Consider the following 12,296-nt stretch of genomic DNA (forward strand, 5'->3'; position numbering starts at 1 on the left):
CAATTTTTAATGAATTTAATGTATAACATTTGTTATCCTGGCACAGGTCTACACTCAATGTCCACCACTAAATGATCAATATGTGGTGCGTACGACTTCACGTGTTCGATGTGTAGAACCTTCGTTTGCCAAAAGTGAGGGGTATGAAGTCTCTCAAGAATAACTCTGATCTTTGATGAGATCCCCAAAGACCAATCCCCCCATATCTCCTTTGTCGAGTTTGGCTGAGTCTTTGCTGATAAATCTGAACATTTTGAACTATTGCTTGAACACGTATCAGCAGAGTTTGTGAGATTTCTTTCTGAGACTTTCATTGAATCTATTTCGTTTTCAGTTCTGTTGTTTGAACATTTTACATTCTCAGATTCATCACAGTTGTTACAGGATTTCGGTGTGGTTTTCCCGGTTTCCACATTGCCGTGTATGTGGAGAATTCCACCCGAACACCTCTTTAATGCCGCACACGCAGTTTCCCAGCCAGGCTCCGAGGATGGAATAAGCCCAAGGTTCACTCGATCAGCAACGTCTTTTGGACAGAGCTGTAGAAATAATAAATAATAGGATTAAAATATCAAATTAAAGAGGCTGAGTAGTCAACAAAGAAACCATTAGATCTTCCTTAAATTTGTAATTGTACATGCATGATTTTTTAAGCAATAAACTATTATTTAGTCAAGGAAAAGTCCATATATTTTAGCGTTAGAATTTCCAACATATTCCTTTTATCTTTACACAGGAATCTTTTATATAGGAGATCAATAAAGTCTAAAAATGGCCACAACCATCTAGCCGTCTTAAGAAAGGCACTTGTTTGAGATATTTTGTTTAATGATGATATCGGTAAATCCAGACAAAAGTCACAGTGGTCAGATAAAATATTGAGAAATTATATGAATAAAAACATAGTCAGAGTAAAATATTGTTTTAATCTGACTTTTTGTTTTATTGATTTAAGTTGTTGTTTTACTTTGACTTTGTGTTTTTATTCATTTAAGTTCTCTCTCTCTCTCTCTCTCTCTCTCTCTCTCTCTCTCTCTCTCTCTCTCTCTCTCTCTCTCTCTCTCTCTCTCTACATGTATATATAACACAGGTATTATGCAATAACCGTTTATAATATTACGTAAAGCTAAGTGTTCAAGATATATTCTGTGCAGAAGGAAGCAATTCCATTCCATTTACTTCCTTTTATTAACAAATGTGCCTCCCACCTTATAGCGTTTAAATAATGCTTTTAAACTCCTAAAATTGTCCAATACATCATTTGAGTCCCAAAACAAAACAGGGAAGCAAATTGTGCGAAGGTGGTTTTTTTTACAACCCAGACATAACAAATGACTGATCAGTTGAAAACAGCAAAAACTACTTGTAAGAGTGCATGAGGCCTTCTCTCAACGATAAATAAGCGACGATTTTCGTCATGAACTGCATATAGCTTTGCTAATGCACATCATGTATCATGCCAAGAAAGCATCTTCAGTTTGTAATGCTGTCAAACACAAACAAAAAACTTGTCCGAATTTAAATACTAGTATATTGATATCACGAAAGTGCATTTATACAGTTATAAATGCAGCTGGTGATTATGAGGTATATATATAGCAAGGGTGTCGTAGGTACGCAATCTTTAACAAACACGGAACGTCGATGCTGTGTCTAAATTCTCATCTGATATACTGTGAATTCATTAGAATCACGGTGGCTGAAATTTCGTAGGTCATATTAACATCCCCATCAAATACATGTACAAAGCGTAAGTTATTATTCTATATCCATACAAATAATCCAAAACTTAAATAAATAAATTAATAACAATCCACGAAAATTCCCCCCTCCTCCAACGTACTTAAATTATTTCACAGTACATATTACCTGTCTGTTGTCTCCGAAGTGGACCACGCACCTGTCCTCCACCCCGTTCAGACGGAGGTTCTTTCTCAGCGCCTCCACAGCATCCGGGTTCCACTCGCATGCGTGGAGACGGTCGGCTCTGGCGTGGACTAGATAAGGCAGGGTGAAATATCCAATACCTGCCATATACAGAAAATTCTTGTCAGACAATCCAAATGTGCCAAGAACTCATTCAAAAGTTTTGTTGAATAGTACAGTTTAACAAAACAAAACAAAAATACATATAAAACATACCATAAAAATGTATATATTAAAAAGGAAGCTGGTATGCATTATTTACTTTATTTTATCAAGTTAATCTTGTTTTTAATGATGGATAAAATGAACAACCATGATTCCAACCAGAAGAGTATAATTAGGCCCAAATTAATAGATACTTCCGCATTGTAGCTTAAAGCAGTAACATAATTCAAGAGGACGAAATAAGCTGAATAGAAAACACCAATTATTATGTACATGTATGTGTAAACATTTTAAAAAATTAAATTTAAATAAACAAAAAAGAACTCGAGATATATAGGTAGATAAAGTCCGATGCCTTATTTATAATTTGTCTTCGTTTGATCTCGTACATGTGCTGTCAGCAAAAATAGATGTTGTAGTATGCAGAGGCATCGTAAGGTCACCAAACCCTGAGACAATTCAGATAAAACTTTTTTAACATGAAAACTGATTTTTCTTTTTAAAAAATTTGAGTGTGCATTTTAGCTATACTTAACTTTAGATTTAATCTAAAGTATTTATTATCACAATAGCAATGGCAAAATTGGTGGCAATAAGTGGTATACTGGCTCACCAGTCACTTACCAGCATAGAGATCAACAACGGTTTCGTTCTGACAGTGAAAGCGGGATACTCGAAGCTTCTCTGTAACATTTCCCGCGGAGAACATGCACTTAGTTACATCATACGTATACCTGTGTATAAAATCACATTATACAATGTATGTCATACATGTATCTCTCTTTAAATCCGTTACATTATCAAGGTTTTTCACATTTATAAGTATAAAAATCCTTTAAAACACCTGAAATCAATCTTAATATCAGAACTAGCTTTCATGAAACATCTCCCCTTGTACCCATACCTTATTCCATTGTCCACGTGTTCCACCCAGCCGTCCTGACCCAGAAGCAGACGGACACTAGGGGTCCGGTAGCCATTAGAAGCAATGCTCCCTTTCTGCGCCAATCTGTCACAGGAGAGAACCTCGGCAATCAGGCGCCAGATATCGTCACCTGTAAATATCAAACATGTCAAAGATATTTGCAGCAGGGGTCTGTATACAGATACCTGTAGTTGCCAGAACATTCATCTCCTATTCTCAACAATGATATCAACCCGTCTTTTGACAAAGACACCTGCAAAAGAATCGTCAAAGCAGACGATCCATCTACCTATATATGACAACGATGCCTATAATGGATGTCTATTTATAGTTATCAGAGTATCCGACTTTTGTTGAAGATGTACCTGAATACTTTTATATTTTTGCTTAGAATCTCGTCGGATTTTCTAGTTAAAAAGCCTTTGAGTGGTTATTTATGAATGAGTTTGCATGATCTTAGAGCTAATTAAGGAGTATGAAAATTGAATTTGCGTCATACTCATAGCGTCTTTAAACGCTAATCACGTATATACACTCTTTAGTCTCGCCTTTCTATCAACTTACGAGTATACATTCAGTGTGTCTAAATTCCTGTTTCAAAAATAAATAAAGACTTCCTATTTTTCTCTGATACGTAAAAATGACTTTTTAATGCCCTCATCAAGTTCATAATGAGGATGAAGATCAATACACTATCAGAATTAGGGATGTCACCCTAATTATAATCCGAGAGATGCAACCAGTCATAAAAGTCTGCGCCGAGAGCCTGCTCAAGAATGAAATCGCCGGTAATGTGCCTCCATTACGGGAAAGAAGCGCCCCAGAGGAGGTTTATTGGGTTGTGAAAAAGAAACAATGGAAAAGCATTACCCCCTGATGACAGAAGTTAGGGTCGTCAGCCTTTACGTACACTCTTTGCATGCCGTTCATCTACTTCCTGGGTTCTCTCCAGTATTCTGACTTTTATTACGCGTTAACCAATTTGTCTTTGCGTTAACTTAACATGCAGTTTTTGTTGGGATTTTTTTTTTGTTTTGACAAGATTACCTAACCACGTCTTATTCAATTTATCAGCCTTCTCTCTAACAGAATATTTTTTGTATTTTCATTTTCTTTGGCATCTTTATGAAATAAATAAACCTAACGTACTTTAACGACATTATGCAACATGCGCCTTTGAAGTTCCTCTTTGGAAAGCGTTTTGTTTTCAAAGAAGCTTTTAAGTTGTTTAAATTTATCCCCCTGTAATTGATACTTGCGAATTTAATTTTTCTATTTACAGATTTCTGCAATCAATTTAAAAAAAATATATAATATCGAATATCTAATTGCAATGTACATATCGTGACTCAAGTGTTAAGTGTTAAACACAATGAGAGCTTTACACTGTTACAATACATTGCATAATATTCTAACACTATATTTTGTACTTTTACATGCTAACATGTACGCACAAATTCTTCCCGCTCGTTCACATTAATAAGATTTTTTTTCTTCAAATTTCATCCCAGAGAGAAAAACAATTCGTTTTTTTTAAAAGATAAATATTTTTACGGAACTCGAATACCTTTAAGAATTAAAAAGCAAATCAGAAAATTAGTCCTTTAGATTCATTGGTTGCTGGAGGGAGGTTTGAAGTTTAAGATAGGCATAATAAGTAAAAATATTCATGTAACGACTGGATTTGCAAAATATGCACCCACTTAGATTGCTGTAAACAAAATAAGGTAGTTGCTGTCAGCCAAAGTCATCTATATTATGATCTTTTGTTCTAAAGAGGGTAAAAATTGAATAGCCATGTTCTATTCAGAACGTGAGGTTCACTGAAATTTTGACAAAGGAACTTGCGACTTATGACAAAGCTTAAAAAAGTTTTGTATTCATCAATTAGATCTATAAATCAACTAAAAACCCCAAAAATAATCTTCAGTCATTGAAATACTTAAGAATATATTAATACGTTTAGAATTTTGCATTCAAATTAATTCCATCGGACGGAAACCACTTTCGAATTAGCCGGATGTTCTGGGGAGTTGACCGAGTAGACAAACAAGCTAACCGTACTGTCTCCAGAAGGGGTTCTGAAAGCAGGCGTCAATCATGACCAAGTCACCATGGCGCTCCCAGCGCCTCGGTATGTCTGATCTCAGATCCTCCGTCAGTTCTGCCCCGCCATGATCTCGTAGAAACTTGTCTATGGCTGAAACTATTTGTTGGAAAGGGGAGATGATTTGATTCTTCTTAGAAGCGGGTAGTTGTATTTGGACGATTTTCCAATCCACGGGATTCTCTAGTAACATTGCATCCCTTAGTTTTTGTTCCAGGTTTTGTCCGAGGTCCAAGACGGGAAGTACGACATGGCCATCTTCTGCACTTTTGGAACGTCTGCTTGAGTCGTAGAGACCACTGCTTTGCAAACTCTTCCTGAAAAGTATTTTTAATGTTTAGATTTATAATTCTGAAAGACAACACCTTTATTAGGCGAATAAAGCCAAAGAAAAATTGTTTTGAAAAACCATTTCTTGATATTGGATAAAATTACGATAAAAATTTAATTCATTTATGCCGGTACTTGATTGATTGCACAAATAAATGAAGTTCTACAAAAATTACACTTTGTGTACATGTACACAGTAAACACAGTAATAAAAAATCTATATATTCGAACTAAAATGGAATGAGGAAACACTTTGCAAAAATATATGATGACGCGATTGATTAATGAAAAAAATATATACTATTTGTGATCTTTTTTTTGTTTTCTTCTTTTTATTCCTGGTTAAAATCTGTTCACCTTAAAATCCTTTTGAAAATTGTTAGGATTTGCTTATTTTGCTTTTTTGAAAGGTTTCAATGATAAAAATCTAAACGAAGAATAAGGAAGTTCTACGCAAATAACCCTATGTTTGTAAATACAATATTTGTGAAAATGAATTACAAAATCCTGCAGGGAAATTGTAAAAACAATGTTTTTGGACAGCTAAGCCGATCGAGAGGGAAATGCACTACATGCAGTCATAATGTGGGGCCATAGTTTCTCAAACAAGGAACACCAAGCTGGGATAAGGAAACGCGGTCCGATCAGACCCAATCAATTTGCAGCGCATTGTAATGTATACTTAGATCAGCTTATACTAAGAACTGTGTCCACACAAGATTATACGCTTTTTGGTCAAGACAAAGTACAAAAATCAAAGTCTAAGCTACATGCAGGGGGATGTCTATCCCGTTCTATCATAATATACAAATGATTCACTTCCGCTGAGAAAGCCGGATATTGCTCTCCCCATTACACACAGAGTTCACGCACAGGCAGCGACCGACGCCTTACTAGAGCATCATTCATAAGGTATGTGTACAGTTCTACTTCAGTATCTGTTTTTTAATTTTTTTTTTTTGACAAAATGTTATTTGTAAGCTATTAAATCTTTAAAAAAATAATTAAGATTATTTATTTATTGATAATGAAAATGTTTGATGTCGGAGTTCTTCGTCTAGGATAAGACAGAACCCTGGCAATTTTCTCTGCACTTTTTGGAGACTGGTTAAAGAAATCTTTAAAAACAACAACCCAAAATACCTACAATAGAGTGTTCATGCTTGTTGTCTATATCTTTTATAAAAAAAAAAATTCTCAAAATTGTTTTGTCATGATGCTAAAAAAAATTACGATATTTACAGCACTTACAATATTTTGAAGGGGAATAACGACTATACGTTAAGCCAAAATCTGCACACATGTACAGAAGCTGGTGGTTTTTTTTTCAACCCAGAGTCAATTTAGATATACTTCTCGCCAAGTGGTTAAGCAATATTTGCACTTGTAATTAGAGCATCAAACACTGGTTGAAATATTTCAATTCCTAAGAAGGGGCGCGTTATATATACTACTATTCCATCGTAGCCACATATTGTGGACACTGGAGTAATGAGCACCATTTCAATTTTCTTCGAGGTTGTCGTTTTGGGTTGGGTTGGGTTCAGAAAATATTTCCCTACTTTTCGCACAATTAGGGGGCTTTTCAGTTAATTATTTCTCCTTTTGCTTACAATTTTTTTTATTGCACCCCCCTCCCGCCTCTTATAATTAACCAAACTCTCAAAGACGAAACTTTGTATGGAACATGAATATAAAATGAGGTATATCACCGAAGAAAAAAAGAGATTATTTTTTTGGATAAAGATTAAAAAATAAATATATGGTTCCGTATGACGTATTCTGATTTAACACATAAGATAAAATATAGGTTGCTAGTTATAAGCATGCAGACTAAGCAAAAAACAAAAATCATAAATAACCCAGCCAGGCTCAGAATTATTATCTTCCTCTTGAAAATAACGGATTTTTCATACCATATGTTCAATTTTCTTTAAAAGAGGAGGGGATGCTTAGAAGACACAGAGAAAGGCGGGAAGACACAACGATAGTGCAAAAAAAAAGATGCTAATCATAGAAAGTTCATACATATTCTCTTTCATGTCATAAAAACTTCGATCTCGGCGCTCTTGTCTAATTATAATGACGTATGTTTATCTGATGTAGACATTGATACAGAAAATAAAAAAAAATGGCAATGATATCAGTTTTCAATAGGCTTTCCAGAACCAAAAATAATTAACTGCGAGTTCGCATGAATTGTACGAGACTTCAAAAAAATATCCATGACATGAAAGTTGAAACGAAAAAAGAAACTACCATAACTCTATCAGTTTGCACTCTTAAATTTAAAAGTATTTTATTTTTTAAATTTAATTCTTGAGTGGTATGTAACAAGCCGTTATCATATGCCGACCATTGTTTAAAATTCAAATATGTCAACGTTAATGAAGAAACCATTAAAGCGATGGCTTTAATTCGGATAAATGGCGCTTCCATTCCTTTTTTTTTGATAAAAATAAAAGAGGAAATAAAGAATTAGCCATTAAATCCTGAAAGTAGTGTGGGCTGAGTATGAATAAACATGGAGCATAGCAATCAGGGATAATGATGTTTAACAAGTTTCCTAGCAAGGTCTAATGGAATGGAAGGAAGGACAGTAAAGCAACTTGTCCTGATAAAATGGATGCATTTGGATGATTAATCAACCTTTTTTTCTTACTCTTTTTTCGGTTACGTGTGTCTTAATTCTTTGTCTTCCCGTTGTTGTGTTTTCGTCAAATGGGAGCTGTCTCTTAATATATCTTCATGATCGATTTTCTTTAATTTGTGTCTGCAACATTGTAAAATTCATACGGAATTGTGCCTGTTGGCAGACGCGGCGTTCAAATTACAAGGCGATCTAATTTTACAATATCTGCGTTATATGCCGTGGCTTTGGGGGGAAATCCCGTGATTATTGGTGATTGAGTGAAACAGGTAGCCACGTCATATTCATCCATATCTCTTTACAGCCTTCTTCTCCTCATCGCCGTGGACCAGCTCGCTGCACTACTGCACATGCGCAGAATTTTGACCACTAAGGACCCACGCAACAGTCGTACATATCAACCAGCTATAAAAAGTGTTAAATATTGTATAGCAGGGGTGAAAAGTTTTTTTTTTAAACATCGCCATCACTCTGGTTGGGAAATTTGTTTTTCTACCTTGGATGTTGAATTGAATTCGACCCAGTTACAATATGCCGATTAACCAAGTCCAAAACTTGCAGAAACAGTTAGCCCAACTCAAGGAAGAGGCCAAAGTCAACAGGATACCCGTATCTGAAGCCGTCAAAGAGTAAGTACTTCACAGCATTCAGTTACTTCATTATCTGAGGCCACAGATCACTCCGTATATAGGGACTTCATTCACCATTAGTGGACATTGTTACTAATGTCGGTATGTATATATACACATTTCTCTTCGTATTCGGACAATAATATTTGAACATGTCGATCCGAAACACGCATTTGATTCTTTCCTGAGACCAAAATCTTGTACATGTTATTATTACACGGACTTATAATCAAGAGCATTAATTAGGAGACAATGTTATTTTAGGAGGTTTCGTTTAGAAGGCGGAAGACAATACAATTGGTTTCTTAGCGACATTCCAAGCAGTCTCTCCAATTGAAAGTTTAACTTGATTGGCGTCCAGAAAGCATGATTAATTAGAGCATTTCACTGTCGTCTCCTAATCCGAGCTATTTTGTTTGACGAACAGATGGAAGGTTGCAGTTTCCCAGGATTCAGTTGATCGGCTTATAACTGATTCAGTGCCCCGCAATTACGTGCTTGACATGCCGACACGTATACTAGTATATACATACATATACGTCATCTGATACAATGAGTTGTGCAATGCAATGCGTAATATCAATCGATCAGTTAAACTGTCCTTTTAAGACAAATTATACATATGGCTCATTTTGTACAGAAAAAAGGTCGCACGCACTAATAAAAAAGCTCTGATCGGCTTTATTTGCCTCATACGTGCACAATTTGGCGGTAGAAATTAAAGGGATACAAAATGTGAGATATTCAATTTTACAAAAAAATTACAATCCGAAAAGTTATGTTTCTGTAACACTGCAATATGATAAAATTATGAATATTATTGTATGGATCTGCTGCTAATTTCTTGGAAGAAGCTCTGATTCAGCATTAAAAAGCCATGCAGGGAGTTCTTGTGTTTACAGTTTATTTTTTAAATTTAAATATGTGTTCTTAAAGAATATTCAACTTCTAAAGCAGAATAATTCCAAATCTGCTATCAGCTTTAAAGTCTAAGAGGTTGAAGCATGGTATGACGTCAATGCAAAGATAAAAATGGTGTCAAAAGCAGTCGCTGGAACGGTCTGTTTGTGAATTTGATCTGTTATCTTCCAGCATTCAAATCAAATACAGACATCACAAGTGCTAAGATTAATTCTCAAAAAAGCATGTCGTACATTTAAAATAAAATATCGTCCACTTTATAACTGATTGCACTTTTAGATTCGTTTCTGTTTTTCTTTTTTCAGCCTTCTAAGCTACATCAGCCAAAATATACACGAAGATTCCCTCGTAAATGGCATTAACCAATCCAATAATCCGTTCATCCCGAAAAGTCCATGTAGCATCATGTGAAAGGTAAGACCATGGCATTGTTTTTGCAAGTAGCGCCATTTTTTTCTTTAGAGGAAATGGCGCGAACTCCTCTTTCTCTTATATGAAGCATCAAAAGTGTAAAGATAAAGTTATAAAAGATGACTGTGTATAGAGAGTCAGCTAAAAGTACCAAATAATGTAAAAATAAGACCAAGATACCGATGTGTTTCTGGCTAGGATCGAGTAAAGGTAATGGAATTTACATGAAGAGATATGTAAGGATAAATTACATTTCCATGTAGTACCATGTTAATATGTACTACGGCATCGTAGTTCTGTGTAGGAACATGCAAAACATGTGTTATTATACTGATATATTCCCAAGTAAGCAACTTGTTCTATCCAGTCTTTCAAATAATAAGAAGACGTATGAAACAGAGGGCTTGTAACACGCTGTCGAACATTGAATACATTAGGGATAAGTTTTTAAAAATAAGTCACGAACACGCCGAAGTACGTTGGTACATGTACATGTATTATAGGCCATTAAAGTAAGCTGAATGCGCACCAAAATTGGACGTTTTTTTTAACACATTTAAAATAACGAATAAAGAGATTCTGTGTCGTCAGCTTAACTAAAAATAATGATTCTGAGTCGAAAAAAAAACTTCGCTTTCACATTGTATCTGATATCGACGTGCGCTTTAATAACACGTCTCTCATAATTTCAACGTCAGTTTTGATAAGTAAACGTTATACATGCGTTCCACTTCAGTCAAACACCCCGAAATACACTGTGTACAATCTGTCATAAGCATGAAGACGTTATGTATACGCTAGAGGAAAGTTTATGATATGTAACAGATATGCTTACAATATGTTAATTGTTCGTTGAAAGCCTTAATGTGGCTTCTTTTCATTTTTCAAAACAGAACTTCGACATATGCTAGCCATTTGATAAATATTTCAAACGTTGGTATGGTATGGTAAGTTGTCTAAAACTTTGGGGCCTTAGGAAACTTTAATTTTAGACAACGTTGTAGTGGGACACTGGGGGAGGGGGGGGGGGGGGGGGCTAAAGAGGTAATGGTCTCCTCTACGAAGCTTCTTCTCCAAGACAAACTTTAAAAAATGAACATGAGCTGCAGATATAATAAATATTGGTCCATCAGTAAAATATTCTGGTTTTAATGCACCAAAAGATTTTCATTGTTTTCTTACAGATGTATAAAATTACAATTCTGACAAATAATCATTTCAACTAATCTCATTGTAATAAAAGTTTTAAACAAAGAATTCTAACATTTTTGCATAAATTATCCCCTCCCTTCCCCTTCTTTGCATAAATACAGGAATATTTTGCTTTGGATTTGATTAAAAGATTTCCTACAGCAGGAAACAAATAAAAATATAGGAAATTTTAACAAGTAATTTATCTCCTAAATTGCAAAAAAATCAAACTTAAGTATTTCCTAGAATTATCTGAACTTGGCCACTCGAACTCACTTGACCTAATTTTACTCATAAAACCAATGGAAGGTGTGATAAACGTTCTTGATGCTGTACTTTTTTAATGTAAGAGAGGTGCAAGTTTATTTTGCTCTCTGAATTTGTAGGAAAGAATAAAAAATAGAAGCAGCATACTTAAGTGGGCTGCTAGCAAGCAGCAAAAACATAAAAATGATCATTAAAATCTTGAAGAAATAATTTTACCCCTGCAATAGGGAAGAAATAATCAAACTTCAAAGGTTATGAGAATACCTGCATTAAAGATAGCAAATAGATTTCAGATGTCATACTTCTCTTCATAATGATTCTGTTCTATTATTCTGTATAAAACTGCAACAGGATGTAATACATTGGTTAATAGTCGAAGGATAACATGTATTTATGTAAATACACAAAAAAATCCCATTACAGATTATGTAATACACACAAGTAAAGAAAACTTCAAATGACAATACTTCTTTTGATGAACATGATTTGCAACTCTGGACCTCAGGATAAAGTGATTTGATGATGTACAATCCAGTTACCGTGACTCATTAGTAAAATAGACACACTCTAATATCTGAATATCTGAAAGGAATCTAATCAGTAATGATGAAGCAACTTTTTAAAGAATATCTTATTGGTCTCCTAATTAGTCAGTATGCACAATTATCAATTTAAATCATCTTTCCAAACCAAACCAAACTCTCTCTCTCTCTCTCTCTCTCTCTCTCTCTCTCTCTCTCTCTCTCTCTCAAATCTGGTTGTGTATTTTCCTGC

At 34.9% G+C, this 12,296-nt stretch overlaps 1 protein-coding gene and 1 long non-coding RNA gene across 3 annotated transcripts in view; one reads left to right on the plus strand and one right to left on the minus strand.

Annotated features, from left to right (window-relative positions):
* LOC105332610 (tRNA wybutosine-synthesizing protein 2 homolog) overlaps positions 1-12,296 on the minus strand; it is a 17,859-nt gene continuing 5,563 nt past the window's right edge. For both annotated transcript variants that reach the window (XM_011435257.4, XM_020069065.3), the window contains exons 2-6: positions 5,076-5,440; positions 2,996-3,146; positions 2,716-2,825; positions 1,870-2,027; positions 1-539 (exon numbers count right to left, since the gene is read on the minus strand). In XM_011435257.4, the coding sequence (XP_011433559.4) occupies positions 33-539; positions 1,870-2,027; positions 2,716-2,825; positions 2,996-3,146; positions 5,076-5,440 (1,291 nt within the window). In that variant the 3' untranslated portion in view covers positions 1-32. The remainder of the gene's footprint in view (positions 540-1,869; positions 2,028-2,715; positions 2,826-2,995; positions 3,147-5,075; positions 5,441-12,296) is intronic.
* The window catches only part of LOC105332609 (uncharacterized), a 7,268-nt gene continuing 1,103 nt past the window's right edge, over positions 6,132-12,296 (plus strand). The window contains exons 1-3 of the long non-coding RNA XR_900811.4: positions 6,132-6,365; positions 8,408-8,732; positions 9,959-10,067. This is a non-coding gene — a long non-coding RNA (uncharacterized lncRNA). The remainder of the gene's footprint in view (positions 6,366-8,407; positions 8,733-9,958; positions 10,068-12,296) is intronic.

The sequence above is a fragment of the Magallana gigas genome, chromosome 5, assembly GCF_963853765.1.
Source record: "Magallana gigas chromosome 5, xbMagGiga1.1, whole genome shotgun sequence".
NCBI lineage: Eukaryota > Metazoa > Mollusca > Bivalvia > Ostreida > Ostreidae > Magallana > Magallana gigas.